The 15,356-nt window shown below is 54.5% G+C and overlaps 8 protein-coding genes across 8 annotated transcripts; 6 read left to right on the top strand and 2 right to left on the bottom strand.

Annotated features, from left to right (window-relative positions):
* Nucleotides 1–29: 29 nt before the first annotated feature.
* Nucleotides 30–965, top strand: VTJ04DRAFT_5872 (uncharacterized protein; the record flags this gene model as incomplete). The annotated part of the gene is made up of 1 exon (XM_069364034.1): nucleotides 30–965. One exon carries the CDS (start codon nucleotides 30–32, stop codon nucleotides 963–965), a length of 936 nt encoding a protein of 311 aa, XP_069217901.1.
* A 433-nt stretch (nucleotides 966–1,398) lies between these two features.
* VTJ04DRAFT_5871 (uncharacterized protein) lies at nucleotides 1,399–2,448 on the top strand (the record flags this gene model as incomplete). The annotated part of the gene is made up of 1 exon (XM_069364033.1): nucleotides 1,399–2,448. The coding sequence occupies one exon, from the start codon at nucleotides 1,399–1,401 to the stop codon at nucleotides 2,446–2,448; it is 1,050 nt and encodes a 349-aa protein (XP_069217900.1).
* Nucleotides 2,449–3,656: 1,208 nt separating this feature from the next.
* VTJ04DRAFT_5870 (uncharacterized protein) lies at nucleotides 3,657–4,929 on the top strand (the record flags this gene model as incomplete). The annotated part of the gene is made up of 2 exons (XM_069364032.1): nucleotides 3,657–4,043; nucleotides 4,108–4,929. The coding sequence occupies 2 exons, from the start codon at nucleotides 3,657–3,659 to the stop codon at nucleotides 4,927–4,929; spliced, it is 1,209 nt and encodes a 402-aa protein (XP_069217899.1).
* Nucleotides 4,930–5,287: 358 nt separating this feature from the next.
* Nucleotides 5,288–5,811, bottom strand: VTJ04DRAFT_5869 (uncharacterized protein; the record flags this gene model as incomplete). The annotated part of the gene is made up of 2 exons (XM_069364030.1): nucleotides 5,288–5,377; nucleotides 5,437–5,811. The coding sequence occupies 2 exons, from the start codon at nucleotides 5,809–5,811 to the stop codon at nucleotides 5,288–5,290; spliced, it is 465 nt and encodes a 154-aa protein (XP_069217898.1).
* Nucleotides 5,812–6,428: 617 nt separating this feature from the next.
* On the top strand, nucleotides 6,429–7,091 carry VTJ04DRAFT_5868 (40S ribosomal protein eS26; the record flags this gene model as incomplete). The annotated part of the gene is made up of 4 exons (XM_069364029.1): nucleotides 6,429–6,468; nucleotides 6,532–6,642; nucleotides 6,732–6,834; nucleotides 6,983–7,091. The coding sequence occupies 4 exons, from the start codon at nucleotides 6,429–6,431 to the stop codon at nucleotides 7,089–7,091; spliced, it is 363 nt and encodes a 120-aa protein (XP_069217897.1).
* Nucleotides 7,092–7,169: 78 nt separating this feature from the next.
* Nucleotides 7,170–8,324, bottom strand: VTJ04DRAFT_5867 (uncharacterized protein; the record flags this gene model as incomplete). Its single annotated transcript, XM_069364028.1, has 2 exons — nucleotides 7,170–7,388; nucleotides 8,187–8,324. 2 exons carry the CDS (start codon nucleotides 8,322–8,324, stop codon nucleotides 7,170–7,172), a joined length of 357 nt encoding a protein of 118 aa, XP_069217896.1.
* A 584-nt stretch (nucleotides 8,325–8,908) lies between these two features.
* On the top strand, nucleotides 8,909–9,277 carry VTJ04DRAFT_5866 (uncharacterized protein; the record flags this gene model as incomplete). The annotated part of the gene is made up of 1 exon (XM_069364027.1): nucleotides 8,909–9,277. The coding sequence occupies one exon, from the start codon at nucleotides 8,909–8,911 to the stop codon at nucleotides 9,275–9,277; it is 369 nt and encodes a 122-aa protein (XP_069217895.1).
* A 370-nt stretch (nucleotides 9,278–9,647) lies between these two features.
* VTJ04DRAFT_5865 (uncharacterized protein) lies at nucleotides 9,648–11,424 on the top strand (the record flags this gene model as incomplete). The annotated part of the gene is made up of 7 exons (XM_069364026.1): nucleotides 9,648–9,840; nucleotides 9,907–9,926; nucleotides 9,995–10,031; nucleotides 10,090–10,157; nucleotides 10,230–10,609; nucleotides 10,676–10,780; nucleotides 10,857–11,424. 7 exons carry the CDS (start codon nucleotides 9,648–9,650, stop codon nucleotides 11,422–11,424), a joined length of 1,371 nt encoding a protein of 456 aa, XP_069217894.1.
* Between the last annotated feature and the right edge of the window lie 3,932 nt (nucleotides 11,425–15,356).

The following is a 15,356-nucleotide window of genomic DNA, read 5'->3' as shown; positions in this document are numbered from 1 at the left end:
ACCTCACTCATACAGCCAGCAACGTTACAATGCCGCCGTCAGCTCCCTCCCGCTGGCCAGCCCCGCTCCGCGCCGCCATCGCTTTCACCATGGACAACCTAGGCGAAGCCCAAGACGTCCTGCGCGGCACTTGGTCTCAGCCCATCGGCACCCACCCCGCCGTCACCAGCCAACTGCCCCGCATGCTCAGCCTGCTCTCCCAACACAGCAAACCCCACCGCCCACTACGCGCGACATACTTCGTCGAGGCCTGGAGCCTCGGCGTCTACCCTGCCGCCGTCGCCTCACTCCTCCGCGAGGGACATGAGGTGGCATGGCATGGTTACCAGCATGAGGTTTGGGGCGAGCTAGGAGAGACAGAGGAGTCGGAAAGTTTCAAAAAGAGCTGGCGCGCTTTGGAGGAGGTGAGGCACGCGGTGGCTGTGGCGGGCAAGGCTGCAGCATCAGCTGCAGCTGCGGCGGGCGGGGCGGCTGTGGAGAGCCAAGAGGAGGGGCAGGTAGTTGAGGTTGAGTACCGTGGGTTTCGGCCTCCTGGTGGAACAATCAATGATCGAACGTGGCCACTGATGAAAGAGTACGGGATCGAGTATGTCTCGCCTTTGGGAGAGGTTGGGATCGGCAATGAAGGGGTGGTGGTGCTGCCTTTTGAGTGGCGGGCGGTGGATGCGTTTTGGTATATGGAGAAGTTCGCTGGGATCAGAAAAGATCATGGGGAAAGGGAGGAGGTGCATAGTCCGAAGGAGTTCAGGGACTGGCTGATGAGGAAGATCGATGAGGTTGTGGAGGCTGGCGGGTTCATGTCGATTCTCTTTCACCCATTCTTGCAAACCACTGAAGAGAGGTTTGCGGTTATGGAGGAGGTGGTCAAGAGACTGAGTGAGGATGAAAGGATCTGGGTCGCTCCGTGTCGAGAGATTGCAAGGTGGGTAAAAGAGCACCCTGAGAACTTCGCTGAGACTACCTAGACCTGAAGTCGTAAGGCAAAACGTAGAATAGCATGAGTTGCGGAGAGACTAAGTTCCAGTGTCGGTTGAGAAGAGCCTCGATGGATTTGACAACAATGAAACAATGAGACAATGAAGTTACCCCTGAAAGTTTTCTTTGTTCACGAAAACAATGGCATTGTTGATCACCACTGGTGACAAAGATCCTTGACAAAGATCTTTATCCTCCTCTGCTGGGAAATTCAACGCCGAGTTATTCTTGGGACTGAATGGAAAACAATGGTATGGTTGTGTACTTAAGGCCTCTGATATCCCAGTTCCATCCTCCCCATGTAGCCAGCAAGACATCAAGCCTTCTCAAGATCACCATTCCAAGATTGATTAAGTCGATCCAAACCAAGCCGTCCCAACAATCTAACTCAGATCCAAGGTAAGAGTTCTTAACTCAGAGACAATGTCACAAACCACAGCCAACACTACCAACCCAACCACTGGAGCCACTCCGGCCACCGCAAGCCCTCAGGCAAGCGATAAGTTCCAAGCCTTTGATCACACTGGCAAGAATCCCTTTATCGTCCAAGGTGTGACCCGATCCAACACTTACTACGTCGACCCAGCCCACTGGCCCCTGTTACCCTATTTTAACCAAGGCAGTAGTAACTCTTCTTCCTCCAGCAGCTCCTCCAACAACGATGGCGACGCCATGGACATCGACAGCGGCCCGTCACTTCCGGCCAAGAAGGGCCGTAAGAGGAGCGGCGGCTCCACGGCCTCTCAGCCCTCCAAGCGCCAGAAGACTAACTCTTCTTCTGCACAGAACAACGATGATAGCAACTACGACGACATCATACCCCCGGCAGCTCGCGATCTCGTCGTGTTCCCTCGCACCGTGCGTGGTACGCAGTACGCGTGTCTGGAGTGTGGCAACCCGCCCCATTCGGAGCAGTGCTCCTTTGAGTGCTACCGCAAGTTCCGCGTCGAGAAGCTCGCCCCGGCCGAAGCCAAACTTTACATCCGTCGTTGTGCGCCTGGAGTTCACGACACCGGCCTCGGCGTGTTTGTCAATCCGAACTCGGCCGGGCTTGAGGAAGGTGAGTGGCTGGGCGAGTATATTGGCGAGATCCTCCCCCCAGACGCGCGCGTGGAGACCCTGAGTGCGTACACGTTTAACATGGATGGCATCACGCATCGCGGGAGCAAGGAGCACGTCCCCGATCTGGTCATTGACTCAGCCCGCGTGGGCAACTGGACCCGGTTTGTCAACTCGTCGTGCACGCCCAACGTGGCGGCGTTCCAGCACCAAATTGGACGCGTCCGGTCCATCCTGTACAGGACCACGCGCCCCATCAATCCAGGTGAGCAACTGTTTGTGTTTTATGGAGAAGATTACTTCACTGCGCGCAACATGCAGTGTCAGTGCCCGGCCGAAGGGAGGCCGCACAAGCCGCGTGAGGCCAAGGATACAATTGTTGTCGCTTGGCCGCCGAAGAGGAGGCAGAGATAAGGGGCGAGCAATGAGGCACTTGGAGGTAAGTGAGGTGAAATAATACTTAATGAGTTTCTATCAAATGTCCGCATGTCAGGCTTATAGATAGGTACTTTCGGTGAGCCCTGTTGGCTCGTTTCTCTAATAATGTCATGGTCATAAGGTAAGAAAAAGGAACATCTTGCCAATCTTGGAATTGCATTTGATGTGATTTTGAGGCCATATCTATTCAGTAACAATATCGTTAAGCCTCAACTCATGCCCCTTGAGAAATTCCAAAACTGATATTGGCTCCAATCCCGTCAGTGGGATGAAGTTCAAGCAGAATATACCGGATTGAGTAACCCCGTTGGAATGAGGGAATTGTCCACGAGAAACCTGTAAGATGACCTAGCAGGTGATGATTTTGAGGTTCCAATTCATGTACAGATTTGACACAATATCAGGTTGTCCCTCCCGACCATTCGTGAGCTTACTCATACTCGATGTGTTGTCCCTGAGAAACCACGGTGTTGGAGTTTTTGGAACAGCCCTGTCACAGCAAGACACCGAGGGGAGAATGTGGAAAATTGATGACATCATCAGTGACAAGGGTGTCAACAACCCCTGGCTCAGCCATTTATCACCCCTGCCGATCCAGTTTGTGCCACACCCGGCCACAAGCGAAGACTCAGATCTGGAAATCTGGAATGCAGGTCAGGTCCAGATGGTGTCACCAGAGCACGGATTTTCCAGACATGCAACGGCCTCACGAACAGGCCATTACGTGTCTCCCTCGAGGGCCTCTAGCCGCGCTCTTAAGCAACCGCGCCTCGACAGTACAGGCACGGATCGGCCGTGTTTCTGGTCTGGGGTAAGTCTTGGCGCCGGGGCGGAGCTGACGCCGTGTGGGCCGAATGCGTGTCCCTCGCCTTCCTTCCACAGCCGAGCATCCAATGGGCGCCCTCAACTGCTTGTCCAAGGCTGTCGACATCAGCAACTCGACTGACCAACCCAATGGCGATCTGGATGCCCAAAAGACGAATCGTAGAAGACATTTAAACTGTGCTTCACCCATCTTGTTTTGACAGAATTGCTCCCCTCTTCATTGTCAACAACATTGCTTCATTGCTGGTTACCATTCTCTACCCGTCTAAGTCTCTTCGTTATCAGAGGCTTGAACAGCGCCATCTCGCATATTATCTTCTCCATTCATAACCGTGGCCACTACTTATTTCCAAACCACCATGGGCGGCGGGCCAACTGAGGGCTACCGTTCGGTCGCCTACTTCGTCAACTGGGCCATCTACGGCCGCAAGCACCGTCCGCAGGACCTCCCCGTGGAGCGGCTCACACACGTGCTGTATGCCTTCGCCAACGTCCGTGCCGACTCGGGCGAGGTGTACTTGACGGACCAATGGGCCGACACGGACATCCATTGGGAGGGCGATAGCTGGAACGACCCGGGCGTCAACCTGTATGGATGTCTCAAGCAGCTCAACCTCCTCAAGCGCCGCAATCGCAACCTCAAGGTCCTGCTGTCCATCGGCGGCTGGACTTACAGCCCCAACTTCCGCCAGCCCATGTCGACGGCTCAAGGAAGGGAAGCCTTTGCGAGGACTTCCGTTGAACTGGTACGTCCAACCGCCCCTGTCTCATCACCGAAACTAAGTCCCCCCTCTCTAACCCCGTTTCCAGCTCCAAAACCTCGGCTTCGACGGCATCGACATCGATTGGGAATACCCTGCCAACCCGTCCGAAGCAGCCGACTTTGTCTCCCTCCTCGCCACCGTCCGGTACGCGCTCGATGACTACGCTCGGCGCGTCAACCCGCACAACCCGCCGCACTTCGAGCTGACGGTCGCCTGCCCTGCCGGCGCGCACCACTACACGACGCTCAACATCCGCGACATGGACTGCTACCTCGACTTTTGGAACCTGATGGCCTACGACTACGCCGGCTCGTGGGACCAGCTGGCGGGTCACCAGGCCAACCTGTTCCCGTCATCGCACAACCCACGTGCGACGCCCTTCAGCACCGAGGCCGCGGTGCGGCACTACCTCTCGCAGGGCGTGGCGCCGTCCAAGCTGGTGATAGGCATGCCGCTGTACGGCCGCGCCTTCGAGAACACGGACGGCCCCGGGACGCCGTACAGCGGGATCGGCGAGGGCACGTGGGAGAACGGCGTGCACGACTACAAGAAGCTGCCGCTGGAGGGGAGTGAGGTGAGGGTGGACCACGAGGCTGGGGCGACGTACTGCTACGACCCGATGAGGAGGAAGATGGTCAGCTACGATACGGTAGAGATGGCGAGGTGGAAGGCGCAGTATATCAAGGACCGCGGGTTGGGTGGTGGCATGTGGTGGGAAACCAGCGCCGATAAGCCCGGGCCGGAGAGCTTGATTGCCAACGTGGTCGAAGTGTTCGGCGGGCCGCACAGTCTTGAGTGGCGTGAGAATTGTCTCGAGTATCCGTTTACCAAGTATGAAAACCTGAGGAATGGGTTCCCCAACAATTAGGGGGACAATTAGGACGGCAGGGTAAAGGAATCGAACGAGGGAAAGAGATTGGACACACACAGACAAAGATGATAAAGGGAGTTTTAGGGTGGGACGGGAACTTAGACTGGATCATTCAGGCAGCTGTCCGCATGTCCTAGAAATTGAACCCAGCACGGGACCATGACGCCAGTGATCACTTTGGTCATGGCATCATTTCCCAAATCGCATTTCCTTGCCGGTTAGAGCCCGCATATGCCCCGCCTCTAAGGTACATAAACGCCGAATACCATGATGTCGTTTTGGCCCCTCCCTGGCTCTATGCAACCCGTTCCCGCCCCGAACTGCCTAGGTTATTTCCCTCCCCGACTCCAGCCCTTTAAGAGCTCTTCTCAAAGACGTAGGTCAGGTGGCAGCGGCCGCAGTACTGACGATCCTGCATGGCGGCCATGAAGACACCGGCACCGCACTGTGGGGGGACGAGTTAGAATGGTGGCCGCTGAGGTGGATTGATGGACTCAAACTCACGGTCTCGTTGGGGCACTCGCGGCGGAGACGCTCGATCTTGCCATCACCGTCGACCTTGTAGTACTTGAGGACGGCGAGCTTGGTCTTCTTCCTCTTGTGCTTGATCTTCTTGGGAGTGGTGTAGACCTTCTTCTTCCTCTTCTTGGCACCACCACGCAGGCGAAGCACGAGGTGGAGGGTGCTCTCCTTCTGGATGTTGTAATCCGAGAGGGTCCGGCCGTCCTCGAGCTGCTTGCCGGCGAAAATCAGGCGCTGCTGGTCGGGGGGAATGCCCTCCTTGTCCTGGATCTTGGACTTGACATTGTCGATGGTGTCGGACGACTCCACCTCAAGGGTGATAGTCTTGCCCGTGAGGGTCTTCACGAAGATCTGCATGATTGCCTACTGAGATGGTGAGGATGCGGTTAGACAGAGAGAGAGAGCGGGAGAGCGAAAAAAAGCCGAGCCGGGCGCGCCATGGGGTGGGATGTGGAAGCGGACGAGACTCGAAAACTTCGCTCAACGAGGAACGAGTTTGCGGTCGGTCGGCTGCGCCAGAACGGCGACGACAAGATGGTGCATCATGGTGTTTGGAGAGGGAAAGCGGTAGATGAAGCAGCGCCGGCTCGCAACATCACGCGGACATACCTAGACACGATGTCTTCCTCAGCAATCCGTAGATGTTGTGAAGGTGCGCTTGGTTCGGAGGAGAAGGAAATTGAATCACGGTGTTCTGGTGTTGAACTTTTGGGAAGAGCCCCACACGGAGGCCAGTGTGGGTCAGCTGACTTTTTGGTTGGCTGGACTTAGGGTTTGCGAAGACTGTTGCCCTCAGCCCGCTCACAGAGATTCTGGCTTGGGTTTCATTGGTGGGGAGTGCACCCGAAAGGTGGGTCCACGATCTTGGGGTTTTCCACCACCAAACTTCCAATTTCAAACACAAGTCGTCTTCCTTCCTCTGCCCCCTCTCAGATCCTCTTGAGTACCAGGACACCTCAAGACAATCCGCCAAAATGGTCAAGAAGAGAAAGAATAACGGCCGCAACAAGAAGGGTATGACAATGATATCGACTCGATACATTCTCCTCGACGCCAAATGCTAACTCCTGCTCTCAGGCCGCGGCCACGTCAAGCCCATCCGGTGCAGCAACTGCTCCCGGTGCACCCCCAAGGACAAGGCCATCAAGCGCTTCACCATCCGCAACATGGTCGAGTCTGCTGCTATCCGTACGTCCTTGTTTATTCGACAATTCTGATGATCCAACTACCACGATGACCCGACCCGATCGCTAACAATAAATTTTCACCACACACAGGTGATATCTCGGACGCTTCCGTCTTCGCCGAGTACACGGTTCCCAAGATGTACCTCAAGCTGCAGTACTGCGTCTCTTGCGCTATCCACGGCAAGATTGTCCGGTACGTTTGTCCGCATGGCGGGGACAACCGCGTCTGCCTCCTGGGTGACGCGGGCGGCTGAGATGATCCTTGGTCGAACCTATCCACCGCCATTGCTATGCCCTCCCCCTCCCAAGCCGTGAACCGTCCGGCTGACAGACGATTACAGTGTCCGCTCCCGCGAGGGCCGCCGCAACCGCGCCCCTCCCCCGCGTGTCCGCTACAACAAGGATGGCAAGAAGATCACTCCGACCCAGGGCCCCAAGACGGCTGCTTGAGCGGCCTTGAAGCATGATTTTCTTGCATTGGCGTTCTGGAATGGTCGGCGTCTGGCATTGGGCAGAGGTTATGATTGATTAGGAATCAAAAAAACACGATTCGGCTTTGCATGACACGAAACCCGGCGACCACGAAAATGGACCCGGAAATCCCACCGGCCCATAGGGCCTCATAGAGCCATAGTCACCAATCCAGAACACTTGTTGTTTTCGGGAGCAAACACTTGAACAGACGGATATGTTGATGCACAGCTCCAGGCCGAAGCTGGCTCCTGATCTGAAGAATCTGCGCCACCACTGCCTCACTCAGCCACACAGTTCTTCAGCCTGCGTTTTTGTGGCTTGCGGCCCAGGCTCAGCGAGCGTTACAGCCTGTCGATGAGCTGCACGTCCATGCAAGATCTGCCAGAGCCGCATTGGTATCGAGCATGTCGACGTCACAGCTATTGGCGTCTTCCAGGCCTCAAGGGCTCCGGATAATCTCAGGATAAGGACACACATGACGGAACGGACGTATGCTCAATGCTTGTTCTCGCCGAAGACCTGAAATGGAAGCTCTATTGTCAGGGAGGGTCCTTTGTTGTTTGAGCTTGGTTGGTGTTAGTTGGATTCAAGTGTGGATTCAAACACAAACAAACTCGTCTGTATGTTTCGATGGGACGACATTTTCGTTGTCCCTTGCTCCCCGAATTAGCATGGTATTGATTAGTTTGAGCCCATAGAACGGATTGCAGTAGCTAACCCTTTCGGCCCGAACAGACACACGCTATGTGCTGTCCCCAAACCAAGCGTCTTCGACGGTTGACTGCACCCTGCTTCAACACACCACGCCCGTCCTGCTCACTTCACCCAGGCCCCAAGATCACGAACTCCTTGCTTGCTTGAGTTGGCTAAGAATTGCACACGAACGGGGGAGAAAGAGATCGGACGGCGCCACTGCATGGGCCCTTTGAGACATGCCGGCGACGCTGCCAGGGACTAATTACCTAATGCTTTCGGGCCTCGGGTTCTGTCACCCGCGTTACTCTCATATCACTACACTCCTCTCAGTCAAGCCATCGACCTTGAGGAAAGCCATGAGCATGTGCTTCGTACCAACAGCTTCAGGGCTTCCTCACACCCATCATTCTGTTCGACAGTCGTCGATGTCTGGGAAGTGCGGATCAGTGGCGGAAAGCGGTGCGGGGTGAGAAGGGGGAATCCCTGGACGACCTGGGAGATCTGCGGTGACATGGTGTGCGGGAGTGGTGGTTTTGGTGGCCGCTGGGGCGGATCAGCCCTAAGACGCTAGGGAAGGGTCTAGCGATCCGCCATGGGAGCGTACGAGGTTGTTTTTGAGTTGCTTTGTGCTGTGTTCACATCCTTGAGACCAGTACCGAGAAATGAGTTGATTGATGAACACATTACCTTGAGGACCGTCTGCCGATGAGTTTTTCCGAAGTTCTCTTCCAGCGGAGAGGTTTGGGGGTTTCTTCACTTGCATCAATGATTCATGCAAGTCAGGTTGCAAGCGTGCTGGGCCCAAGAGAATGGATCGGATTCGGTACGACATGGATTGTTGCTTTTTTTGTTCCTTCGCTTCCTCCTCCACCACACATTGCAACGACTCGCGTCGAGTCCAGATATCCAACACATAAATCAGCATCCTATTTCATCCTGGATATCATTTCACTTGTGCCCCAGAGCATGCTGTCATTCTCCTTTCTGTAGCTTCTTGTTGACAGTGCCATACTTATCCTGTCAAGCCCCAGAGTCGCAATAGTTCCGTGCTATCACCATGCGTCATCCGAGCTGAACAAAACCCAGGTTCACCCAAAATGAAGTATCACCTCAACCTAGCCTTAGCGCACTGCGACCTGCGCAAGAGCGGCCGCAGCAGCGGGAACGGGGTGGTGCCACTTGCACCACAAGGCAATCTCTCAACCCCGCTGGGGAAGATGGAGAGGCCATCTCAGCCACCTAGTGTCGTGTACCCTGCTCTTCCCCGTCCCAAGCCTGACAAGCTCCAAAGCTTGACCAGGGGGCGGAACCAGGTCCAGTGCCGCAAAACACCAGACTTTGGGGCTGGGTCAGAGACGGGAGATGGCCCATTCGACGCCAAAATCAGGGGCCTAACCCCTGCCCGCGAATCGAGATTCGAAGTCAGGACTGCAGGCGTGTTCTGCCTGCCGGCCAGTGACTGGTGAACCGGGGATGAAAGAGGTCCGGGAGCACAGCTCCCACGGGAACTGCCGTTGCGGACCTGACTCGCCCGCGCCCCGGCTTCCGCTCACGCGGAATACTTGTGCCGTCCGCGTCCCCGTCCGCGGTGATCCTCCAAGGTTTCCACTTGGTGCCCGTCGATCTCTTGCTTGGTTTTTTCTTGGTGTTGTATTATTATCGCTCCGGCGTTCGTCCGTCGACGTTTCGTGATCTTGCGGAGTTCTTGACTTACAGGATCATGGTTGTATGGTGGGCGAGCGTGTGATGACGACGACGGTTGCTCCTTGATTGCCGGACTACTTGGGACGTTGCTGTAAACGCTCACGGCATCGATTGTCTCACGAATAGTCAACCATGGCCTCCGACGGAACCATCATCCCGGCGATGCCTCCGCCGCCGGGCGTGACGCCCAATTTCGAGAACCCCGAGTGGATCGGATACCGCCTCATCATCGTGGCCGTCGTTTTCCCCGTCATCGCCCTGTGTTTCCTGTTGCCGCGCCTGTGGTCGGCGGCGTTTATCATCAAGAAGTGGCACCCGGATGATTGTAAGAGCCTTCCAGTATAAGCCCAAACGCACTGTGCCCGCTGGTACTGACATACCTCTGAAATAGATTTGATCTGCGTAGGATTTGTACGTCATGATGACCCGTCGAACCACAATGATGTGCTTTTGCTGATGACGGCTGATCAAAATGACAGGCATTTGCTCTCATTAACTCGATCGTTTGCATCATCCGTGAGTATATGAGGCACAAAAGCGTCGGGAAGATTTCAATGGCTAACGGCAAGCTTAGAGTCCACCAAGGGCATGGGCTACCATATCTGGGATCTCGAACTGGCTCCGTTCCAATATGTCATGAAGGTAATTTTGCTACAGCCAGCGTCAGCGGACAGGAAACCGGAAATACCCTCTGGCTAACACACGATCCGTCAGTTGGGCATGATTGCCGGCGCCGGGTCCTACAACCTGAGCACGCTCTTCATCAAGCTGTCCATCCTGTCCTTCTACCTGCGCTTCTCCATCGACCGGGCCTTCCAAATCGCCGTTTACATCGTCATGTTCATCACAGTCGGCTACACCCTTCCGAACGCGTTTTTGTTCCTCTACATCTGCAAGCCCATGGAGTATTACTGGGACTGGTTCATCCCGAACGGAACGTGCCTCAACCAGAACGCCATCTTTGACTCGGCCAACATCCTCAACATGTCTACCGACTTTTTGATCCTGCTCCTGCCCATCTGGATGCTGCGTCCCCTGAGGGTCCCTTTGCTGAAGAAGATTGGTATCTCGTTGATCCTGATGACTGGTGGCTTGTAAGTGCTTTCCAGCCTCCATGCTTCCAGACACATCAGCTGACGTTATCTTTTCTTTGCCTCCAGCGTTTGCGCCATCAGCACCATGCGTATGGTTACCGCCATCCAGAACCGCAAAAACGGCGGCGAAATGGATCTGACCTGGGCATACCCCGTGAACTTGATCTGGTGGTACGTGTTCCCCTATCCACTCCTCAACCCCGATCCATCTTTGGCCCGAGAAATCTCACACCCGCCTCCTGGACAGCCTCGTCGAGATGTACATCGGCATCGTCTGCGCCTGCCTTCCCTGCCTCAAAGCCTTCGCGCGCCGCTTTTTCCCCAACTCGTTCCTCTTCTCACCCGTCTTCGAGCAACGCGTCAACTCGTCGCTTCGCTTCCCGGTCTCGATCCGGCTCAACTCCACCATTGCCCGCCCGGACCCTGCGGGCGCCGGGGCAAACGGAGACGTCGCTCCCGATTCGAAGGCTGTTGGGAATATGCCTGCCGTGCCGGAGAAGGTTGCCGAGAAGGGTGGAAGGGGACAGTACGCCGCTGCTTTGGCTGCCGCTGCCGCTGCGGCAGGGACGTCCAACCCTTCTGCTGAGGAAAGCGGGAAGTCGGCTGGGAAGAAAGGGTGGTGGCGTCTGTCAGGGGCGAAGACAGAGGGAGAGGGACAGAAGATCAATAAGTCCCAGTCCCAGGAGAAGATGACGGAGAATCCGGGTATGGGGTATGGCTCTGGAGCAGGGACGGATGTGGATCTGGAGAGGGGAGAGTCGGCTGCGTCGTTGGAGGCGGTGTCCGTTGGGACGTCAGGCGCGAGGAAGGATTGAGATGTTGGTTTGTGTTTCCTGTTGATAGTTGTATTAATTGTTTTAGCCATGGCGTTGATGGGAGGATTTGATAATGGGTTTTTGGATTGTATGTAAGGATCCATGGAAGGGTTGGATTTAGATACCTTGGTGGAGGAGTATCAATAACAGTTGCCTTATGGTCCAGATTTTAAACACATCTTTTTGCGCTCCTCTTCCTCTAGATGCGATGGAAACTGCATCAACATTTCAGCAACAACCCGCGCCCCCTTATCTCGCACTACGCGCCACCAGCGGAGCGCAGCCTTCCTTGACAGGCGCTGCCGGATTCCGGCAGCAAGACAGCATTCGCACGCCCAGCGAACCATGGCGGTGTCTTTCTGCCCGGTCTCCGGCCGGTCGTCGGCCTCAAAGGAAAGGCTGTGTTCGCCGGCACGGCGCAACAACTCCTCCAATGCCGCCGGCCGCAAGCTGTCCCTCACCGGCCTGCCCTAGTCCAGGAGGGTGCAGGACGGCGCGTTGCTTGCGCGCCCAGACGCGGACAGCACCAACCGCTCCCACTGGAGATCAATGGCCAGTTCTGCCGCGCCGTAGGGCTGGTCAGGAACAGCCACGCCTGCCAGCGAGGATCGGAGTTGGACGTGGCAGGATCGTAAGGGAGCCGGAGATCAAGTAGCGTCTCCAATACGGTTGGAGTGCTCGGGTCGGTGAATGGGATAACCAAGGATCTGGAGGCATCCTTGTCCAGGAGGACAAAAAGCCTCGCTGGGGTTGCCGCCCCATAAGATTGTGGACTTCGCTGCCAAGGCGAGTGGTGCTTCCATCAGTGCGTTACTATTGTATCATCACTCCAAGTAGCCCCGTGTGCGAGGAGTAACTGGACCATCTCTGCAAATCCATTTGCTGCGGCTATTTTCAGAGCGGTCCATTTCTTCTGAAGCTGGCGTTTGCTGTGAGGGACCCGAGACTCAGGGTCCACCAACACATCAACTTTCGCATTTGGGTCCGCACCAGCACGGAGAAGCTTGCTCGCTAGAGCGAGTCTCCCTTGCAGGCCGCTCTGAACCGTCTCAGCGTCAAGAGCCTGGCGTTGGATTGTGGTGAGATGGTGGTAAGATGAGCACATCAAGTTGTTCTGTCGCTGGCAAAGAGACGGGTGTCGGGGAATTGCTGACAAGAAGAGCCAGCATGTGATGGCCAGTGCCCGTTGAAACCTCAGAGCTCGGTCTCGGAAGATTAGGCGGTACATCTGGTCCAGGCCATATTGGACCAACCACCCAGCATCGTAGTAGAGCCCTTGATGGCATAACACTTCCAGAACGCTGCCCTGAGCGTAGCGTCCTGGGATTTTCGAGAGCAAATGACTGAGATCTTAGTTTGCTTGATATAAATCCCGGGGTGGCGGAGAAGCTCAGCAGCAACCATGCGAATGGTGCCCACAGCGGCAGCGCGGTAACTCGAGCTTGGGTTGTTGGCGTTCCCGGAAGAGATCAACTCCGGTTTGATTCAAAATATCGATGATTCTTGCCGAGCCCAGTTGGGCGGCGCTTTAGTATGCGTTGATTCTCAGCGGCGAGACCAGTCCATTTGGGCCCGGCATGGCGGCGACCCCTCCAACATAAAGCGATGCTCCTCGAGAAAGGAGGCGCACAATCTCTTCTCTCCCGGAGCACAGCGCCAAATGGAGGGGAGTCCATGCCGAGCGGTTCCGGCCTGGCTTGACTGATTCTTCAGGTTCAGCTGGCTTCCACAGATTGTCTGCAGCGCAATCACAAGCTCCGTAGGCCTGTGACTCGATGTTTGCTCCGTACTTGAGCAACATAGTGACGGTGGTTGCATCTCCCCGTTGAACAGCGACGTGAAGTGCATCCCAGCTCCAAAAGTCCCGCTTGATGATGCTGACTTCTTCCTCTTGCGTAAGGATGCCGGGATGACAGCGAGGCCCAGGTGGGGCTCTAAGTGCCTGGTTGATATTGACTGATGTTCAGAGTTAGCCATTATCGAGCTGGAGGAAGTTAAAAAATATTATCATCAACTCAACTCAAACTTACAGTCCATATCCAGCTCCAACGGTACGACTCGCTGGAAATCTTCTCTGATGGTGTTGAGAGTTGATCTGAATGACGACTTCGCACAGTATCTGCCCCGGAAAGCTTGATGATCATCGAGCGGTCAGTTGGGGGGGGGGGGGGGCAGGATAGAACTACGCCGTCCTCGGATTTCAAGGACGTCGATCAGGCTACTTCGAAGAATACCGAACCAGTAACTCGTGGACGGGTCCACCTCAAGCTCGAGCTGATCGAAACAATGTTAGACGTAAGCAGAGATAGGCAGAGATAGAGGAATTTCGGGTTAAAATAAAGAAATAAAGGGATAAAAAAAGAAGAGCCAAACAGACAGATAGTCACGATAGGGGCGGTACTTACCAGTCTCTGTATTATATCATGGCGACCATTTTCAACCCCCCAGAAGAAAACTTGCTTCATTCGTTTCTCACTGCCAACCGCTCTTTCCTAAAACAGTGGTTGATAGAGGTTGAACAGCCGAAGGCTTGCTTTTGCCAGTGCCCAAAGTTCTTGCTCGTCAAGGTCGTGGGAGATTGACAACAGCAGCTCATCTGGCAGTGCATTGAGAAAGGAGACATGCGGGGGGAGGTCTGGCAGTGACGTAGACGATGACTCCCTGCGAGGAATGTTGTAACCTGCCGCAATGGAGTCGGTGGCAGAGCTGGCGTCCATGGCGATCTCGATCTCGTTCGAAGGTGGATCTACAAAAACAATACTTGAGTCAGACAATTTCTGCACATCCATGTCGGAGACGGTGTGACCACAGTCTCAACAGCACGGAAAGTCTATCGATGAAAAGGTGCGACATCTTAACTTGCCTGGATTGCAACGCTGAACATCAAATATAGAAACAACGCTGAGTGGGCAGGTGTGGTCGGTTTTCAAGCCTTCACTCTTGATGTGACAAACGTGGCGGCTGTGGGTTGTCAGTATTTGGCATGAGTAAAATAAAAGGAACTAAAGAGCAGACCGGCACAGATTTCGATGGGTGATCTTGGATGTCATTGTGATATCGAGCCGCAAGACGCGAGAGGAAGAATCACTTATGAACACTGGACAGCAAAGAGAAATGCCCAGTGAGAGGGAATAGAGTAAGAGTGGAAGAAAACCTGACCAGAGGACATTTGAAAGAAATGATATTTATAGGTGTTTGATGGAACAGAGAACGGGCGAAAGATTCATTCAAACCTAAACCTAACTAAACCCTAATCTAAACCTAACCTAAACCTAAACCTAAATACCATATAATATAGAGTGAACGTGGGAGAATCATATCAATAGATATGCCAGATGCCAGAACAACGAAGAGAGCAGTATCGAGAGCTCTAACCACCAGAGAAAAGCGATTTCTTCCTTTGTCCTTTCGAGTCAGCCAGGACGAACGATGGGAAGATCCAACGAGAGCACCGCAAAGCCAACATGCAAAACCGCGTACATACCTAGATGTACACAGCGTATACCCTATGATGACGTCAAAAGGTAGGATAGCATGCTGAGTGCTAGCCTGAAGCTCGAGAGCTCAAGGATCAGCATGGAGGGTTTGAAGACACTGACCAGAAAACTGCAGCAGACTTCCTGACGACAAGATATATACCTAATTCTTCTCCATCCATATTATGTGCGGCAACCTAAGTGGTTAGACGAACATCTCTTGGTGCAAATCTTTCTTTAGCCGAATGTGCCATTGATGTATCAACTTGGCAGCTGCATGCCTTCCACAACCCAGGTTCACACACTACAGGTACTCACGTTAATGGGAGACAAACACACTTGTGTGCTTAATTATTAAGTTTCCCATGACAAAGAATGAAGAGATTGCTGACAAACTACCGTTACTGGCAAACAAGCTTCGGCCGGCGATACCGTCGGAAGATGTTGACAAACTCA

This window comes from Mycothermus thermophilus (assembly GCF_041956435.1).
Source record: "Mycothermus thermophilus strain CBS 625.91 unplaced genomic scaffold VTJ04scaffold_4, whole genome shotgun sequence".
Classification (NCBI taxonomy): domain Eukaryota; kingdom Fungi; phylum Ascomycota; class Sordariomycetes; order Sordariales; family Chaetomiaceae; genus Mycothermus; species Mycothermus thermophilus.
This window is presented reverse-complemented; position numbering and strand designations above follow the sequence as displayed.